The sequence below is a fragment of the Lepus europaeus genome, chromosome 17, assembly GCF_033115175.1.
Source record: "Lepus europaeus isolate LE1 chromosome 17, mLepTim1.pri, whole genome shotgun sequence".
NCBI classification, from domain to species: Eukaryota; Metazoa; Chordata; class Mammalia; order Lagomorpha; family Leporidae; genus Lepus; species Lepus europaeus.
Window position 1 is genome coordinate 61,272,620 of NC_084843.1, and position 21,606 is coordinate 61,294,225.

A 21,606-nucleotide genomic window follows, 5' to 3' on the forward strand; every position below is an offset into this window, starting at 1 on the left:
TGATTCTGCAGATCTGTCTGGGAAAGACCAGACCTGTGAAAGTTTACCAAAAGCCAGGAGTTTTTCACAGTTCTAGAATGCCTGCTTATTCTCACATCGAGCACAATGATGTGAGAGCTACGCTGGCCTACTGGGTTGTAGATAAGGATGGAACAGGACAACACAGCACTGAGGTCCTGGCTCCGTAAGTTTGCTTCAGGAGTTTTCCATTTCACAGTTGGCCAGCACTAACACACTGTTTCTGAGTCAGTCCTCTGCTGCTAACGGTTTTCTTCTGGAGTCTTCTCTAGTTTATTCAAAGAAATTCTGACATTTACACCTGTGCCTAAAAGATCACATGAGGAGTTACAAGTTCTTCAGATTCCCAGGTTAATTGTTTTAAAATATTTTTAAAGTATATTTAAAAAATTTTATTTATTAGAGTGGGAAAAAAAAAGAGTTCCCATCTACTGGTTAATTCCCCAAATGCCCCTAACAGCTAGTCTGGGCAAGGGTAAAGTCAGGAACGTAATGCAAATCTCCCACATGAGTGGTATCCAGAAACCATTGCTACCTTCTTTCCTTTAACAATTAGGACTTTTTGTAAAACATCATGTTATAAAGTTAAGTAAAATCCAGATTGTCTCTGTTGGTTGTGCTAAAATTACAATGAAAAACATTAACAACCTTTTGCCTGGACTGTTAAGTTACAGCGTCTTACCATTTAGTGATTTAAAATGCTCAAACAAGGGCAAATTAATCAGACCACTTCCTGACTATGTTTTCTGTGGTTGTACAGCTGCATGTCCCCATTCAACTGCACGACAGGAGGATCACACTACATAATGTGAAACAGCATCTTGCCATTTAAATCCCTAGTTTCCCACATGATATGCAATTTGAAATCACAAAATGGTAAGAAATTTTCATTGCTATCTTTGGGAATAAAGTCTCTAGCAAGTTCCTTGGTGGGAAACAAGGCAACCTGAAAGAGCTAAAATTGTAAACACATTAACCTAGTTCTTTTTAGTCTTTCTTCTTTAACAAAGAATAGAAAAAAAAGATTCCCCAATGAAAGGCAGCTGCCAAAGATGAAGAAAAAAGAATTCTCAAATATGCAGGAGGGAAAAAATTTCCTAACAAAAAGAAGAAAGTATTAGGTTGTGTAATTCCTCCACAACACTTGAAAACTACAGCGCATAGGCCACGGAGTCCTGAGGGAAAATAAGTGCAATCTAAGAAACCAGTGAAAGCAAAGCCATCATTTCCTTACATTGGCCTTAGAGGATCTGCTCTGGGACATGCAATGGAAATGAACTCAGCATATGAAAGAGTTACCTGTACCCCCATGTTACTACAGCTCAATTCACTATAGTTAAAATATGGAATCAACCTAAATGTCCATCAACTTTAGACTGGATAAAGAAATTATGGGAAATGTAAACCACAGATTACTACACAGCGGTAAAAAAAAATGAAATTCTGTTGTTTTATACCCATTTTCCAACAAAATGGATGCAACTGGAAAACACTATACTAGAGAAATAAGCCAGTCCCAAAAGGATAAATACCATATGTTCTCCCTGCTCTGTGTTAACTAATAGTGCCCAAGAGGTAATTTACAGATGAGAAATCCACACTCTGAGATGCAATGACTTTGAACAGGCTTGTCCCGACTGTTGAGGAACAGCTTTTTTTCCCATTCTATTTGTTGAACTCTTTACTTAGCATAGAGTTAATTCTATGTGTATAAAATTCATTGAAAATGGATCTTAGTAAAAAATAAATGGGAATAGGAGCAGGAGGAGGAAGAAGGGCGAGAGGGCCGGTACGGTGAGAAGAATCACTATGTTCCTAAAGTTGTATTTTGAAATACATGAAGTTTGTATAACTTAAATAGAAAGTTTCTGGGAAAAAAATTCCATTTGCATGAAAAAAATTAAACAGTAACTAATAATTCTGAAGGTTAACCATGTGTTAGATAATTTACATGCAGTAACTAATTTAATTCTCAAAAAAAAACCAAAAAACCCACTATGAAGTAGGTAGTATAGCTGATCTAAAAACCTAATCCGTGATCTAAAAATCTGAAATCCCAAATGCTACAAAATCCTCAAAATTTTGGTTTTTTGGATTAGGGTTTCTCCATCAGAAAAGTCTATACAAATAATCCAACATCTGAAATAATTCTGGTCCCAGGCATTTTGGATGAGGACTACTCAACTTGTAGTAGTGTAACTGAGATAACTGAGGCTTACGTGTCCAGGAAATAGAAGAGTTGGAACGTGAACCCTAGTGGTACAGGTCCAGAATCCCAAAGGATGGCTGTCACAATGAAACAAATAGCATACCATATTACCTAAAAATGTGTTCTTCCCTATAAACAGTACAATCAGACTAGATAATCTGTAATTTCCAAACTTGAGTTACTCTGAACTAAACTTAAAATCTTTAATAACAGGAAAAAGGCAAGACTTGTTAAATTAAATGATTATCTCTATGATCACAATCAAGATATGCTTAAATGATTACTTAGAAGAACAGGAAGATAAATGACTAAGAAACGTCAGTCACATTTGGAAGATGTGGAAAATACAACTGGAAAGTTCTTCCTAAAACTCAGGGGAGAAAAATAGAATGAATCAAACCAATGACTGGAACAACTTTCAAAGTTGAAGAATGGTGACTTTTATTTAATATATAAAGCTGTCCTTAGCCCTGGAAGAGGGAAAGGAAGAAAATTTTGACGAGGATGATATTCATTTATACATAGGAGTTAAGATGTATTTTTATAATATGTATTGATCATTGTATTATACGTCTCCCTCTTCATCAGCCCAAGTTGCTCTACAAATATATACATATATGTATGTGCGTATTTGCTAAGATGTTGGTAAAAGAACCAAAAAGAACAACAAATCAGATTTATCCCCTAAATTTTTCTTTGGACTCTTGATGTTGATGTTGAGGAGAATACAATTCTAGAAAAATACATGGAAGGAAGGGTGAGAAGAGACAAATCAGATATACCTTTGGTAGCTTAGCAAAAAGTTGGCTCTGCTCAGCTGAATTAGCTTAAAGGAAGAGGCTGATTCTATCCATGGGGCTCCAGAGCCTCCCTCTTTCTAATAAGCCCACTTTACCAACCAGAACGCTCTCATCATGGTGGTGGGCACTCTAGTAGAGTGGGTTAAGCCTCTACTTGGGACACCCACAGTCCACATTACAGTGTCAGTTTGGGTCCTGGCTACTTCACTTCCAACCCAGCTTCCTATTAATGCATCCTGGGAGGTGGCAGGCAATGGTCAAGTGCTTGGGCTCCTGCTATCCATGCAGGAGACCTGGGTGGAGTTCTAGGCTCCTGGCTTTAGCCTGGCCCAACCCTCACTGTTGTTGGAATTTGGGGAGTGAACCAGTGGATGCAGATCAATCTCTCCCCTCTCTCTTTCAAATAAATAAACAGATCTTAAACAAAAAAAAAAAAAAAAAAAAAGGAATGCTCCTATTGTAACACAGCCTCCAGAATGCTCTGTGCCTCTCATTGTTGTTACTATTGGGGAAATTATGTACAGAGGGTCCTTTCCACGGTGTGTTCAGCTGTGTTTTACCCAACAAAGCAAACTTTTCTGCTCAATTTAAGCAAGATGGAAAATTTTACTACTTTTCTGCGTGTGAAGGTTCCCCACTAGACCTTATTTTAGATTACATTTACACATCCACAGTATTGGTGGTAAACCATCCATATTCCATTTGCACAAAGGAGAGAAAGTAATTTTGTTGGATAACAAACTTCCCGAAAGGTAGAAAATTTAGTCTACTTCGACATTTTACTAAGGACCAGTGTGTTCTCAATTTGTCTTGTTCCAGATCTAAGGGCTTCCTCCCGTTAGTGGAAAGAGCCCTGGTGTCTGACAAATGTTCTACCACTACGAAGTGTAGGAAGCCAAGCACAAAACAAGCATGAGCAGGGTTGGTCCTATAAAAGGCAAAGAAAGATCACCTGATGAATTTAGCATAACAGACAGATGACCTTGACTGTGAGAGAAAAGTATTCTTATTATAAAACAATGCTTTGCTTTTAACATTTTTGTCTCTGGGTACTGAAGCAAGTTGAACTATTTACTATTTTGTAATAAGCCCCCATTAAATAATATATTATCCTGAGTCTATAAAATAATTTCTTTTCATTAGAACCAAATGCAGGGGGCTGGTGCTGTGGCACAGCGGGTTAACGCCCTGGCCTGAAGTGCCAGCATCCCATATGGCCACCGGTTGTAGACCCGGCTGCTCCACTTCCAGTCCAGCTCTCTGCTATGGCCTGGGAAAGCAGTAGAGGATGGCCCAGGTCCTTGGGCCCTTGCACCCACATGGGGGACCCAGAAGAAGCTCCTGGCTCCTGGCTTCGGATCGGCGCAGCTCCTCCCATTGTGGCCAGCTGGGGAGTGAACCATCGGATGGGGAACCTCTCTCTCTCTCTCTCTTTAACTCTTTTAAATAAATTAATCAATCTTTTTTTTTTTTTAAAGAACCAAATGCAGTTAAATATTACTTTAATATATAGCCTAGATTTGAACTGAGACTATTTAGAGAAACTGCAGTGATTTCTTCAGTGAGAAAAGTAATCACTCTTTAATTTGCCTGCTTCATAAATCTGGGTTTTGGACCATTGCTTTTCTTTGTTTCTCTTTATTTCTTTGAGAGAAAGGAAAAGAGAGAGAGAAGCTCTCATCCACTGGTCCATTCTCTAAATGCTTACAATGGACAGGGCTGGGCTGAGCAGAGCAGAAGCAGGGAGCCAGGACAATCCAGGTCTGCCATACAGGTGGCAGGAACCCAACTACCTGAGCCATCACTACTGGCTTGCAGGGTCTGTATGAGCAGGGAGCTAGAATCAAGACTAGAGACTGAACTCAAACCCAGTACTCCAATGTGAGACACAGGCATCATAACCAGTGGTTAACTGCTAGGCCAAATGCCAACCCACCACTGCTTTTCTTAACATAAGGCATTCAACACACATACTCTTAAAAGCAACTCTGTGGCAGAAGAGTGAGCAAAGGAAGACTGAAGTTAATTATGTGATTGTCCAGAGGCCTCAAGAATTAAGATATGTAACTTAATCTAAGATAACATACTAGACATCCAAAGTATCTTGTCCATGGAGCTATCACAAATACACGAATGCATTTAACTGTAACTCTAAGTCTCTGCTTTTTTTTCTCTTCTCGATAAGAGTCTAACATATTTTCCCTTTCAATTTCTGTTGATTAATAAAAATGAACTTTTGAATTTTACAGTATCAATAAATAGACATGGCTAAAAGATGGCCTTTACAAACACTAAAAATTAATTTTATGAGGTGTGAAAAGGGAGACAACAGTTTCAAAAACCATTCAAGAAGCTGGGCTTACCACTCCAAATATCCTTAACCACTACTGTGAATTGGCAAGTAATTAGAGTAACTACCCTTTTGTCACTGTGGCTAAAAGAAAAAAAAAACAGTTAACTGTAGTGCATTCTTGTGCCTGTTGATATCTGTGTTTTTCTTGAAAGAAATGGTGATATGGCTTTATAGGCCTGGAAACAAGGACTTTGGCTTTTGTTATGAGATAGACTTGAAGCCTCTGGGGGGGTTTCTGAACAAATGAATGATATGATCCATTTAAATTTAAACAGGAGCATTCTGGCTACTGTGTTCTAAGTAGGCTTAGAGGATCAAGGTTAAAAGAAGGGTAATTAATTAGGAAGGTATTGAAATAATAATCTAAGTGAGATATAAAAACATCTTAGACAAGGATAGTAGCAGTGAGTGTAGTGAAAAAAGGTGGGGTTTTGGATTATTTAAGGTATAATTGACAGCATTTCCTGACAGATTAGAAATACACATATTCAGACTATTTTAAAAATGTTTATGTAGGTGTGTACATGTGTACACACACATTTTCCTCCTATAATGGAATCATATAATAAATAAGTACACTCTGACTCATCAGTATATTATGAGAATTTTCTATGCTAATAAATGTCTGTATAACATATTAAGGATGACATGGAACTTTACTGCGTAGGTTTTCTGTAATTGGTTCAGCTATTTGTTTGATATTTGAATTCTTTTCTATTTATTTTTTGACCATCAACATCATTATATATTTGATTATTTCATTAGCCAAAACTTATAGAAAATAAATTCCTGGGCCAAACAGTAAGCTCTTTATGAGACTGTTTGATAAACACTCTAAAAGATGTTGTGACAGTAATTTATGCTATCATCAATACTACCTACAATTAAAATGTCAATCCAAATACTTAATTTTGGCATACAAGTCATTTGGGAACACTACAGACTTAGTAGTCAACTGAGAGAAAGAACAACAAGTTGACTCTTCAAGGGGGTAATGAAGAGGCAGGTATGTGCCACAGCTGCACTGGAAGAGCTGGCTTGCACCCATATCGGAATTTGTGGGTTCAAATCCCAGCTCTGCATCTGATCAGCTTCTTGCTCATGTATACTGTGTAAGACAGCAGGTGATGGCTCATGTAGTGGGGTCCCTGACACCCACTTGGGAGACTTGGGTTGAGTTCCTGGTTCCTGGCTTTGGCCTGGCCCAGTCCTGGCTGTTGTGGGCATCTGGGGAATGAACCAGAGGTTTGAAGACAGATGGCCCCCACCCTGCCCACATTCTCCATCTCTGTCTCTCTGTCTTTCAAATAATACATATGCTTTTTTTTTTTTTTTAATTTTTTGACGGGCAGAGTGGACAGTGAGAGAGAGAAACAGAGAGAAACGTCTTCCTTTTGCCGTTGATTCATCCTCCAATGGCCGCTGCGGCTGGCGCGCTGTGGCCGGCACACTGTGCTGATCCGAAGGCAGGAGCCAGGTGCTTCTCCTGGTCTCCCATGGGGTGCACGGCCCAAGCACTTGGGCCATCCTCCACTGCACTCCCTGGCCACAGCAGAGAGCTGGCCTGGAAGAGGGGCAACCGGGACAGAATCCGGCGCCCTGACCGGGACTAGAACCTGGTGTGCCGGCGCCGCAAGGCGGAGGATTAGCCTAGTGAGACGCAGCGCCAGCCAATACATATGCTTTTAAAAAGAGGTAATCAACTCTAAAACTTTAACTCAGTTTCTTGGAGTCCTTTAGTCCTTTGGGAGGTCTAAATTTAAGACAGACTTAACCTAACAATAGTTTTGGGGAGTGAGTGGAATTGTGGAATTCTAGGCCAACTTAACCTTAGGGTAGACCTGCTAGCTAGTGAAGCTACCCAAGGTGCAAAGTCCAGCCATAACATCCACACTTTATGTAGCTCCTACACAAACCCTGTGATTTACTGGTCTTTGGTCAATCACAGGGCAGCCAGAAATCCATTAAAACAGAAAGCTGGAAGCTAAGTTCCTATTTTCAGCAGCACTTATTAGGAGAATCTGGTCAGGAGATCCTTATTTTTCTACTTTAGAAAATTCTGAACATAAAGAAAAAATGCTTAAAAATTCAATGTAGCTTTAGAACAGACTTAAAAATTCATATTGACTAGGGTTAGTGCTGTGGCATAGTGGTTAAGCTGTGGCCTGTGGTGCCAGCATCTCATATGGGTGCTGCTTCAAGTCTTAGTTGCTCCACTTCCAATCCAGCTCCCTGCTAATGTGTCTGGGAAAGCAGCAAAAGATGGCCTAAGTGCTTGGGACTCTGCACTCACATGGGAGACCCAGAAGAAGCTGCTAGCTCCTGGCTTTGGATTGGCCTAGCTCCAGTCATTGCGGCCATTTGAGAAATGAACCAGCAGATGGAAGATCTTTCTGTTTTCCCCTCTTTCTCTTTTTCTCTGCCTTTCATATAAATAAATAAATTTTTAAAAAAATTCATATTGACTCAGTCTTGGTTATATGAGTATGTGAAAACCCTAACATAATAATACCATATGAAACAGTTGTTTAGGAGATTATTAACAATATATACAGGCTCTGCAATGGCTAAAAAGTACTTGTTTTTGCCTCTCAGTGTGATTTACTCACTGACTGGCAATTGGGAAAGCTTTGTAAATGACAAGGGTTAAGAATCTGAGTTTAGGGGCTGATGCTATGGCACAGCAGGTTAAGTCACCGTCTACACTGCTGGCGTCCCATATGACTGCTCCACTTCCAATCTAGCTCCCTGCTGATATGCCTGGGAAATGGGCCCCTACACCTGTGTCGGAGACTCAGAAGAAGCTCCTGCTTCCTGGTTTTGGCCTGGTCCATCCCTGGATGTTGCAGACATTTGAGGAGTGAACCAGTGAATGGAAGATCTCTCTCTCTATCTCACTCAAATAAATAAATAAACCTTTAAAAAGTTGAAGAATAGCTAAACCAAAATTCCTCTATAACTTCCCTAACCCTGATGTCTCAGTACAAAAGATTTGTAACTGCTTTATAGCTTCTGATAGAGCTCAGCTATTAGGCCTTGTCTGTATTTTTCAATGGGTCATTCAAACTGAAAAACTTTCTGTATTTCTCTAACTTCATTTTGTTAGATGGCATGGCAATCATCACTCTCAGTCTTTCCCAATCATATGTACTATGTAATCTGCTATTTTTTAGAAAAGATTTTATTTATTTATTTTTTTGAAAGGCAGAGTTAGACAGTGAGAGAGAGAGACAGAGAAAGGTCTTCCTTTTTTTCCATTGGTTCACCCCCACAATGGCTGCTGCGGCTGGCGCACCGCAATGATCCGAAGCCAGGAGCCAGGTGCTTCTCCTGGTCTCCCACATGGGTGCAGGGCCCAAGCACTTGGGCCATCCTCCACTGCATTCCTGGGCCACAGCAGAGAGCTGGACTGGAAGAGAAGCAACCAGGACAGAATCCGGCACCCTGACTGGGACTAGAACCCGGTGTGCTGGTGCCGCAGGCGGAGGATTAGCCTATTGAGCCGCGGTGCCGGCCTAAGATTTTATTTATTTGAGAGGCAGAGTTACAGACAGTTAGAGGGAGAGACAGAGAGGTCTTCCATCCTCTGGTTCACTCCCCAAATGGCCACAATGGCCAAAGCTGGGCCAATCCAAAGCCAGAAGCCAGGAGCTTTTTCAGGGTCTCCCACGTGGGTGCAGGGGCCCAAGGACTTGGGCCATCTTCTATTGCTTTCCCAGGCCATAGCAGAAAGCTGGATAAGAAGAGGAGCAGCCGGGATAAAACCAGCAACCATATGGGATGCAGGTGCCACAGGTGGAGGATTAACCTGCGTGCCACAGCAGGGAGAACGCTCATCCACTTGTTCACTCCCCAAATGCTGCAATAGCCTCTGATTGGGGCTGAAGCCAGGAGCTGGTAGGAACTCAACCATCTGAGTCTTCACTGAGGCCTCCCAGTGTCTGACTTCACAGGATTCTGGAATGTGGTTATTTTAACTGATCAGCTTAGTACCCATCCCTTCGGAGTCTTTAAGGATCAACAGTAAGTAATAAGGAAGATGCTTAATAATCAGCTTTTGTGTTTTATGATTGTCTCCATATCTTCCCATTAAGCTATCTAGAAATGTTTTCATGTTACTAGCCCACAGCATTAATAACATTAGAACATACATAAAAATGAAGAACACAAAAATATTTCATAATTATCAGTGGCCAAAATCCAAATTCTAAGTTAAATTCTCATTATTGAATGAATATTAGCATTAGGAAGAATAGTCCAGATCAATAAGCAGTATTTAGCATTCTGGATAAATCCTTATAAACCTTCTTTACATGTGGTGATGCGGAAACATCTGTGACCTCTAGTATGAGATTTAACACCATGAGCTAATGTTGCAGCTGCTCAGTGCAGATGATAAAGCCATTAATGACCATGCTGTATATTCTCACTCAATTTGTATTAACCTATTTTAAGGTTCAGAGGCTCTTTGGAAATTATTTAATAACAATTAATAGTGTTTCCATCTTGCTCAGAATCTAAATTTATTTTATTAATGAGTACTTACCAAGCAAATACTTAATATTCTGCTTAATATAGAAGCTATGGTTCATGCTGAAAATTTTCAAGTTGATCCATCAAAGCTGATCAGAGAGATTGGGTATAAAGCAATATAATTTGTGAATTAGAAATAGAGAAGAGTGATGAGTGCTTGTTCTCAGCAGGTGAGATGCTTCATGGGATACCTGCTTCCCATATGGAGTGGCTGGTGCAAGTCTGATCTGAGCTCTGCCGCTGATTCAGCTTCCCAACGATGTGCATCTTGGGAGGCAGCAAGTGACGGCTCAAGTACTTAGGTCCCTGCCGCCAGGTGAGAGAGCCAGATTGGTACTGGATGCTTGGCTTTGGCCTAGCCCAGACCCATTGTTGTAAACACTTGGAGAGTAAATCAGTGGATGGAAGGTATCTCTCTCTCTCTCTCTCTCTTCCTTCCCTCCCTGCCTTTTGTAAAGTGAAAATAAATAAATAAATAGTTTAAAAAAGGAATGAGGGAGGAATATAAATTCTGAGTTACTGTAATATGCCAAGCTTGTATGGGGATTGATTAATTAAAAAGTACATTTCCTTCACTTCACGGTATTGGCTATAGACCGAAGATATCAACAGCTAGGACTCTCTTTTTCTCTCCCTCTCTCTTAAAAGATTTACTTATTTATTTATAAGTTCAAACCACAGAGAGGGAGAGACAGAGAGAGAGACACCTTCCATCTACTAGTTAACCCCCCATAACAACCAAGGCTGAGCCAGGCCAAAGCCAGAAGCCAGGAGTTTCACCTAAGCCTTCTATATGGGTAGCAGGGGCCTAAAGACTTGGGCCATCTTCCGCTGCTTTCCCAGTTGCATTAGCAGGAAGCTAGCTCAGAAAAGAGAGAGAGTGAGAGAAAGAGATGTCTTTCATCCACTGGTTTGCTCCCTAAATGACTGCAAAATGGCTGGAGCTGGGCCGGACAGGAGCCAGGAGCCAGGAGCTTCTTCTGCGGATGCAGGGGCCTGCACTTGGGTCATATTCTGCTGCTTTCCCAGGTGTATTAGCAGGGAGCTGGATCAGAAGTGGAGCAGCTGGGACTCAAATTGGCACCCATATGAGATGCCAACACTGCAGGTGGTAGCTTTACCCATTATGCCACAGTGCCAGCTCCAAAAATATCTGATTTCTTAATTTTATTTTTAGCAGAGGATATTATAAATGAATGATCTGCTATATATAGTTACTGAATTTATTTTAGACAAATAGTGGAGTTTCTAAGGTACTCTGAGGTTCCAAGTTTCAATTCATTAGGATAGGGTGTTCTTACTCTTCAAAATGATGGTGATTTCTTGAGTACCATTTACTCTATTAACTTTGAATGAAAACAGCTAAACAGAAATGTAACAACCCAGGGCTAATGTTGTGGCACAATTTATGCCTCTGCCTGCAACACCAGCATCCTATTTGGGCACTGGTTTGTGTCCTGGTTGTTCCACTTCTGATCCAGCTCCCTGCTAATGGCCTGGGAAAACAGCGGAAGATGAATCAAGTACTTGGGGCCTTACTACCCACGTGGGAGATCTGGAAGAAGCTCCTGGCTTCAGTCTGGCCCAGCCTCCGTCTTTGTGGCCATTTGGGGATTGAACCAGTGGATGGAAGATGTCTTTCCCCCTCTCTCTGTAACTCTTGACTTTAAAAAAGGAAATAAAGAAAAAATAAAAGAAACATGACAACCTTCTATCATCTGGGTGATGTCCTTTTCCTGTTCCAGCTGATTTTTGGTGGCCCTTGCTGTTGTAACAGAGTAATAAATGAATGAATACACTAACGCACTTTCCTCATCCCGAGCCACTCTTTGGCCAATCATCTGGAGTTTAGGGAATTGGCTGTACTCTGGAAGTCATTTGTAGTTAGACTGTAATGATTCCTTGTTATCCAAGGAAGGAGATCCACCGAGCGCCTCATGTCCTGCCATCCTACAGCAAACTGAACATGGGAAAGAAATGATGTCAGTGCAATGTCCGTTGTATATTTCCTCCCATGGTTTGTTAGATAAAGTAGACAATGCAGTGTGCAACACGCAGATTGCAAGGATGCTTGAACTGCCCATATCTGCAGGAGACTTTATTATGATCAGCTTTCTGCAACTCAGCCTCAGGGAAAGAAGAGGCACTATCTAACTTATGGCTCCTCACTGACCTAAAATGTGAGTATAGAGTAAAGCCAAATGACAGGAAACCAGATGCTGGGGCCAGCCTGGGTTCAAATCTTGAACAGTAAGTTCTTTAACCCTCTGTATGCCTCAAATGACTCTTCTGTAAAATGAATATAATAATTACAGGATTGATGTGAGGAAAACCCATGTCATTGGAATCCCTGAAGGAGAGAGAGGAGGATCACAAGAAAAAGTATTTGAGGAGATAAAGGCTGAAAATTTGATGAAAAGTGTAAACCCACAGATCCAAAAAGTTCAATGAACCCCAAGACAAGAAACAGGAAGAAAACTAAATTAAAACAAAACAAAAACCTGCCAAAAACTACATGAGTGGTTGTCAACCAGAGCTGACTCCTCTCGGCCGCATCCCCCAGGGGACTAATTTAGCATCCTCTGGAGGGGGGAGGGGGAGGCTGTGCTACTGGTATCCAGTCCACAGAGGTCAGGAATGCTGCTCAACACCCTCTAATGCACAGAACAACCCTCAATGAATTACCCTGTTCAAAATACCGAAAGTGCTAAGGTTGAGAAACCCCAATGGCTTATAATAATCAAATGCTCAAAACCTATAATAAAAAGTCTTCAAATTAAGTCCTTATTACATTTTTGCAAATCACTCACCATATTCAAACTAGTAGTAACACAACATGAAATAAAGGTGCTGGGCCCAGCAGAGCCATTTGGAGAGGCTTCTAAAAATTAATGGGCAATGTGACTCTTTAAAAACATGCCTTTAAATGGTTAACAACATGATAGGTATTCTGAAAGTTCTGTTCTGGGGTCCTTCTGACACTGAGAAACACAGGAAGGACTAAGCAGAGGACTTAAGTTAAAATTTCATTCAGATCAACAAACACCTACAAGGCCGGTGCCGCAGCTCACTAGGCTAATCCTCTGCCTGCGGTACCGGCACACCAGGTTCTAGTCCCGGTCGCTCTTCTTCCTGTCCAGCTCTCTGCTATGGCCCGGGAGTGCAGTGGAGGATGGCCCAAGTGCTTGGGCCCTGCCCCTGCAAGGGAGACCAGGAGAAACACCTGGCTCCTGGCTACGGGTCAGCAAGGTGCGCCAGCCGCAGCGGCCATTGCGGGGGTGAACCAACGGCAAAAGGAAGACCTTTCTCTCTGTCTCTCTCACTGTCCACTCTGCCTGTCAAAACAAAACAAAACAAAACAAAACAAAAACAAAAACAAAACACCTACAAAGGATGACCTCCACGGTTGGTACTATGTATGTACCAATGCAGTTCCCAAGTTGGTCTCTTCATTAAATGCAGTACTCTTCCTGCCATATTGTGTCTTTTTAATGTAAATTCTATCTAAAGTCACAAAAAGTTTTAAAAGTCTCCACAGGGGCTGGTGCTGTGGCATAGTAAGTTAAGCCTCAGCCTGTGCGCCAGCATCCCATATGAGCACTGGGTTGTATCCAGCTATTCCACTTCTGGTCCAGCTCTCTCTTTATGGCCTGGGAAAGCAGCAGAGGATGGTTCAAGTGCTTGGGCCTCTGAACCCATGAGGGAGACCTGGAGGAAGCTCCTGGCTTTAGACTGGCCCATCTCTGGCTGTTGTGTCCATTTAGGGAATGAACCAGCAGAGGGAAGACCTCTATCTCTTCCTCTCCCCTTTACCCCCCCTCCCTCTCTATATAACTCTTCCTCTCAAATAAATAAATAAATCTTTTTTTTTTTTTTAAATTTATTTGACAGAGTTAGACAGTGAGAGAGAGAAACAGAGAGAAAGGCCCTCCCTCTGTTGGTTTACCCCCCAAATGGCTGCTATGGCCGCCGGAGCTACACCGATCCAAAGCCAGGAGCCAGGTGCTTCCTCCTGGTGTCCCATGCGGGTGCAGGGGCCCAAACACTTGGGCCATCCTCCACTGCACCCCCCCCCCCCCCCAGGCCACAGCACAGCTGGACTGGAAGAGGAGCAACCGGGACTAGAACCCAGCGCCCATATGGGATGCCGGCACTGCAGGCGGAGGGTTAACCAAGTGAGCCATGGCGCTGACCCCGAAATAAATAAATCTTTAAAAAAAAGTCTCCACAAATTCTGGCCATTAGAAAAAGATGGTACTTATGGATTGGATATAAAATAACAAATGGTGATAGGATATGAGGAATATAACCCAAGACAGGATTCATGCCTATTAAATACCAAAAACTGAACTAGGCACTTTGTATTCATGATCTAACAATCTTCAACTAAATTATTCAGGTTTGATATTATTATCATAATTTTCAGGTCAAATGGAAGAATACATCATTGACTTGCCCCAAATCCCAAATCTAAGTAGTAGTCCCAGAATTTGAACTGAAGTCTGTTTTGAAAAACTATCCTTAATCAACACACTAACACAGAACATAAGATCGCAAGTGTACTTTTATTTAGCTTACTGTTTCAGATTTTTAATTTTTATTTTAAGATTTTATTTATTTATTTGAGAGAGAGAGTTACAGACAGTGAGAAGGAGAGACAGAGAGAGAGGTCTTACATCTGTTGGTTCACACCCCAGATGGCTGAAATGGCCAGAAGTGAGCCGATCAGAAGTGAGGAGCCAGGAGCCTCCTCCGGGTCTCCCACGTTGGTGCAGGGGCCCAAGGATTTGGGCCATCTTCCATTGGTTTCCCAGGCCATAGCAGAGAGCTGGATCAGAAGAGGATCAGCTGGGACTAGAACTGACACCCAAATGAGATGCCGGGGCTGCAGGTGAAGGATTAACCTACTGCGTCACAGTGCCAGCTCTCAGAATTTTATTTTTAAGATCTAGTTACGGGGCCAGCACCATGGTGTAGCAGGGAAAGCCGTCACCTGCAGTGCTGACATCCCATATGGGCGCCGGTTTGAGTCCTGGCTGCTCCCCTTCCGATTCAGCTCTCTGGTATGGCCTGGGAAAGCAGTAGAATTTGGCCCAAGTTCTTCGGCCCCTGCACCTGCATGGGAGACCTGGAAGAAACTCCTGGCTCCTGGCTTCGATTGATGCAGCTCCTGTTGTTGTGGCCAATTGGGGAGTGAACCAGTAGATGGAAGACCTCGCTCTCTCTCTCTGCCTCACCCCCCCACCCCGTGTAACTGTTACTTTCAAGTAAATTAAATAAATATTTAAAAAAAGACTTAGTTATTTGAAAGTCAGAGTTAGAGAGAGAGAGAGACAGATCTTCCATCTGCTGATTCATTCCCCAGATGGCTGTAATGGCCAGGGCTGAGACAGGCCAAAGCCAGGAGCTTCATCTGGGTTTCCCACATGGGTGGCAGAGGCCCAAATACTTGGGCCATTTTCCACTGCTTTCACAGGCCATTAGCAGGGAGCTGGATCAGAAGTGGAGGAGCTGGAACAAGAACCAGTACAGATATGGGATGCCAGCATCACAGATGGTCGTGTTAACTGCTGTGCCATAATGTCAGCCCTTCAGATTTTCTTAACAAATCAATGTACATTTTCATTGTTAGAGCACTGGGTCACATGGATTTTTGAACAGCAGAGACATAGACAAGGAGTGACAGAGAGAGAGAGAAACCTCCCATCTGCTGGCTCACTTCTGAAGTGCCTGCAGTAGTCAGGCGTCCAGAACTCAGTCTGGTTTCTCCCATGTGAATGGCAGGGACAGAGTTACTAGAGCCATCACCACTGCCTCCCAGGGTCTGCACTGTAAGAAGGCTGGAGTCAGAGAGCCAGAGGCAGGAACTGGATCCAGGCACTATGAAAGGGGTTATGGGCATCTTAACTGCGAGGCTAGAGATGCCCGCTCCCCACTTCAGGTAGAGAGGTATAAGCATACATTTTGCTTAGTTTTTCTGAATGGCTAAACAGTTGAAAAGAAATAAAAATAAAAAGCCACTTAGAATAGCATACTCATCAACAAAGTCGTTTAGCTTACAAAATCAAATTCAGAGCACTCTAAATGAGTCAAATTTGAGTTTAGTATCATCACAATTAGAACAACTATGCCAATTTTCTTCTTCAGTGGAGGAAATGATGGGTCAAAGTGTGTTTTAGGGGCCAGTGCTGTGGCACAATGAGCTAAGCCTCCGCCTGTGGTGCTGGCATCCCATATGGGCGCTGGTTTGAGCTGCTGTTCTTCTGATCCAGCTCTCTGCTATGGCCTAGGAAAGCAGTGGAAGAGGGCCCAAGTGCCTGGGCCCAGGCACCCATGTGAGAGGCCTGGAGGAAGCTCCTGGCTGCTGGCTTTGGATCTGCCCAGCTCCAGCCACTGCAGCCATCTGAGGAATGAAACAGTGATGGAAGACCTGTCTCTCTCTCTGCCTCTCCTCTGTCTGTCTGTAACTCTACCTCTCAAGTAAACAAAGAAATAAATAAATAATCGTTTTAAAAATGTGTTTTACTGGAGTAGTTTTCAGTAACACGAGCCAAGGTTACAGCAGCAGGCAATGCCGCATGATTCATCTTGTTAGAATACAGAGCTTCAGACAGTTAAACGCAAACACGACTTCACAGTATTGTATGTTTAACTTTAGCCGAAAACTTCAGTATTCTTTTCCTCCTTTTTCTCAGGTGGTTCTAAACATGAGTTATAGAGAATTCAAAGACAAATGAAATTTTATGTAATGTAATTTGCTTTCCCTTACAATCAACTTAACTCTTTTTTATAGTCTTGTATGTTTTCTACAAATAAATGAAGAAAAAAGTTTATACTTACTGGAAAGAACAGTTGTAAGGAAAATGTAGTCTGAAAAGGATATGAGCCCACATTCTCCAAGGGTGTAAAATATGCTGCCTTCATCAGCAAATTTTTCTCGTTCTTGGGATATTTTCTATTAAAAGTATGGTTCCCACCAAAAGATAAAAAAGAAGATATAAATGAATTAGAATATAAACAGTTAGAGATGAATCATCATTTACTGCAGTTTTATCCTAAACATTTCTCTGATGGCCATTCAAAATCAATGGATCCTTTACAGTTTTCAAGATTATGAAAATTCTAAGACAAAAGTTATTTTTTTCATTTCAACACTGCTTCAATAATAATATTAAAGATAACTTCAATCTTATCACTCTCTGCTACTGAACGTTCAGGAGTGCAGGCCTGCACAGAACTGGCTTCATTCCTTAGTGTAAAAAGCATTCACTTTCTTCTATAGAGGCATGTTATATAGAAAAAAATCAAAACAAAGAAATGAAAAAACTAAAAGGAAATAATTTCTAATTGCTCAAGAAAAACTATACCACCAATGATCACAAATCAAGAGAAAAGCAGCGAGTTCCCAGGCCCATTGAAATTCTTAGAAAACTAATTTATAAAATGATGTTTAACTTTTTAACATGCACTCCTAACGATCTTAATTCCTGGTATACGGAATCATACGTGGTGTAAACAGCATCTCTAAATCTAATGCCAAATCAGACACGCACAGCAAGCTTCAGGCATAATTAGTCATATCTACCGTTGCCTTAGTAGAAGCTCCTAAGTTTCAAATATTTGAAGAAACTACCTCCCAAAACTTAGCTCTTATTCTAAATCTACGAGAGGGTTCAAAAGTTCATGGAAAAGTCATACTATCTTTTCATTTCCTTTTGCCATGAACCATTTCAAGCCCCCTCCTGTGTTTCTTTTCTTTAATCTGTAACTTGCATACAGAAAATTCATTCTTAGCTTCAGCAATGGCCTGTCTGGCAAGCAGTCTCCTCCTAGGTGTTTAACGAAACCTATCCTGCTTTCTGAATTCCTAGCCAAAGCATAAACTTAGTGGTGACATTGATAATATTTTCAAAAACTGAAAAGGATCCACTAAAGAGTTAGACTTGGAGCTAACTCCTGCAAGTTCTGGACCAACCAAAGATATTCAAGGACTTACTCTAAGTGCCAAAAAAAGGTACAGGAGGTTTTAGGAACCCAAACCAAGGCAGCACAATTAAAGTAAGAAAATCATGCAGGCACACGGTAAGAGGCAGCATCGCAGGCATAACCGCAGGAGGAGTATCATGAGAACTGAACCAACAAGCACCATGACACCAGCATCCAGGGACACAACTACCCAGTGGGTTACCTCTGTCTAGTGGAGATCCCATCATACATCACAAAGGAAAGAAAACTGGTTAACCAATTGAAAACACAAGGACCACGTGAATCATCATGAAGTCAGTTTGCATAATCTTCTGAAACCCGTTCAAAATGGCCTCTGCTAGTAATATGCTTTTTCATAAAAAAAATAGTAACCACGGACAGGTAAAAACCCACAGCTGAATGCCAATATAGCTGTACTAGGTTGTGACGGCAGCTTATACTTGTATGAAAGGGCTTCTCTGGCTTCATTTATGGCTGACAGGAAATATGGTCCCACTTAACAGCATCTGGAGATTACTTCTTTGAGCTGACAGCAAAAATGAGCCTGTTGTCTACTATGTTCTAAACCTGCATCTTAATACCAGATGTGATCTTCTACCAAGAGAGCTAATATAAATACCAGACTAAAAAAACTACTGAATAAGAACCAGAACAGTGAAGCTAATCACTATGAAGTTAAATTAGTATTTAAATATCTCAAAATATAAGAAACAGTTACATTTTTATATTACCTAAGATATTGCAAAAGTGAAGTATGTGAATAAGAAAAAATACACAAAATGAAAGTACCCAGTATACCATTACTAGCCCGCGAAACAAATATGTATAGAAGTTGAGTAACTAACAACAATTACGTTAAAAACTTATGCAGAGGCTGCTATAGAAATGAAAATGTAGTATTTTGGGAGAAATTTAATAAAAACAGGAATTTTAATATTAATATTGATAAGCATACTATTCTCTATCTCAACCCATTATCAAATTTAGTCACTTGTCTCAATAATTTCTTTTCTAAGTATTTCCCTGGTCTAGGCTATAATCCGCAATAACAAACTGCAGCTAGTTGTTACGTGACTTGAGTTTCCATGAAACCAGAACAGAATTTCTCTGTTCTTCTTTCTTCCTTTTTAGGTTTATCATTTATGAGTGTGATAAAATTCACCATGTTAACCATTTATCAACACAGTATGTGGGCCTTTCTGTTGACTTCTCTCACTAAACATGTTTTCTAGGTTTACCCATGCTGCAACATGAATCAGTACTAATTCCTTTCTACTGCCAAATGTTACTCACTGTTTATATACTATGCCTTAATATTTGGGTTATTTCTACCTTTTGGCTATTTGCATAGAACAACTACTACACACATTCATGTACAAGTGGATGTTGTCACTCCTTTGGACTGCGGGGTCACATGGCAGCTACTTAAGTTTTTGAGGAATGGCCAAACTGTTTTCCACAGTGGCTGCACCATTTACATTCTCATCCGCAGTGTAAGAGGGCTGCAATTTCTCCACATTCTCAACACTTTTTGTTTGTTTCACTTTAACCATCCTGTGAGTATAAAATGATTTCTTATTGTGGTTTGGATTCCTATTTCCCTAGTGCCTAATGATGATGAGTATCTTCTCATATGCTTGTTGGCCATCTCAGTATCTTCTTTAGAGAAAGGTCTATTTAAGTCCTTTGCCCATTTTTTAATAAGTTATGCGTCATTTTGTTGTTGACTCATGAAAATTCCATATTTATTTTGGATACTAGACCCTTATCACATATACAACTTTCAAATATTGTCTCACAAACTAGTGTTGTTTTTTAATTTGGTCATGTCCTATGACTCATAAAATATGTAAATGTTGGTGAAACCCAATTTATCAAATTTTTTTCATTGCTTGTATATTTGATGTTGTATCTTAAACTCCATTAGCAAATTCAAGCTCACAAAGATTTATCAGTATTTTTCTAAGAATTCTATAGTTTTCGCTCTTATTCGTAAGCCACTGGTTTATTTTCAGTTAATTGTTGCATATATGCCAGCACATACTTTATTAATATATTTTTTAAAAGTTATATAATGCAAAGAATATAAAATTTACCACTGTGACCTTTTCAAAGTTTAGGCTACTTAAGCTCTATTCACTTTTCTTTATTCTTTTTTCTCTCTGCCTCAGGCTAGATAACATCAAGTTCACTGATTCTTTGTTCTGCCTATTTAAATCTGCTCAGAGAACTCCTCTAGTGAAATTTTCACTTCAGCTATTACAGTTTACAGTTCCACAGCTTCTACCTGGTGACTTTCTATATTTTGTTTCTCTATGATAACCTCTTCCACTTCACACATCATTCTCCTTGTTTCTTTTAACTATTTGACTAACATGGCTGATTTTAAGTCTTTAAGTAGGAAGTACAATGTCTATGCTTCCTCCAGAATAATTCTGATTTTTCTTTTTCTTTGTGATTGGGCCATATTTTATTATTTCAATGCAAGTACAATTTCTTATTGAAAATGCAGCATGATGTACATCAAATGTGGAAACTATGAAAATGAAATTTTCCCCCTTGTTTTAAGGTGTGTTGTAGTGCTCACTGTGGGTTGAAGTTGTTTGTCAATTTCCAATTCTTTTTGTAGACTGTGCTTTGTCACACATGGTAACTCAGGTCTATGATTCAACTGGTATTGCAACGGAGATTTTCTTAAATGCCTGGATATAATATTTACTCTCAAGGTCTTAGCAGAAGGTTAAGCACTGGGCCTTAGGTCCCCAAGCTGGGGCCTAGACAAGCCAGACAAGAAAGCTAGTTGGAGCCATCTGAGGTTTCCTCAGAGCACTCATTGAGCGCTGACCCTCAGGATTTCCCAGTACCTGGTGGAGTACTTCAAGGACCTTGCTCTCCCAAGTAGCATTCTGACTAGCCTCTTCCTCCCCAAGCATTTTGGTTGTCGCTGCTTGTCCCCACCTGAATCTGAACTATCTAGCCAAACTGCTCCCAAATTCTTGAGTCACAGACAGCGTGAAAAATAATTATTACTGTTATAAGATACTAAGCTTTGGATATATTTGTTACTTAGCAAGTAACAAGCCAGAATGTGACTTGTATTTTTTTTTCTTATAATCAAAAGTTTTTAATTTTCATGAAGTCAACTTTCTCAAACCTTTCTTTTATGGTTAATATTTTCATATGCTATCCAACAAATTTTGTTCCCTTTCCAGTCCATAAAAGTATTCTCTTATATTTTCTTTTAAAAGTCTTATAGTTACAGATTTGACATTTAGGTCTATGAGCCATTTCAAGAGAGTTCTGTGTATGGTGAGGTAGAGGGTCAGGGGTTCATTTCAAAAAGCACAGATATATATTTATTTCTCAACAAATTGTTGAGAACACTTTCTTTTCCCACTGAATTATTTTGTTAACTTTATTAAAAATTGACTATATAGGTATAGATTATTCTTTTATGGTATTTTCTGCTATTAGTCCATTTTCATTTTGGAGGTCTTCTGATTCCTAAAGGAGTATATAACTGTTTTTCAAGGGAAAATAAACAGAGAATCATTTAAATGGTTAAAAAGGCAGCTTGATTGGCTGGCGCCATGGCTTAACAGGCTAATCCTCCGCCTTGCGGCGCCGGCACACCGGGTTCTAGTCCCGGTTGGGGCGCCGGATTCTATCCCGGTTGCCCCTCTTCCAGGCCAGCTCTCTGCTATGGC

At 40.7% G+C, this 21,606-nt stretch overlaps 1 protein-coding gene across 1 annotated transcript in view; it reads right to left on the reverse strand.

Annotated features, from left to right (window-relative positions):
* The window catches only part of MICU1 (mitochondrial calcium uptake 1), a 230,390-nt gene that overhangs the window by 106,642 nt on the left and 102,142 nt on the right, over positions 1-21,606 (reverse strand). Inside the window, exon 6 of the mRNA XM_062214805.1 lies at positions 16,754-16,868. Within this exon, the coding sequence (XP_062070789.1) occupies positions 16,754-16,868 (115 nt within the window). The remainder of the gene's footprint in view (positions 1-16,753; positions 16,869-21,606) is intronic.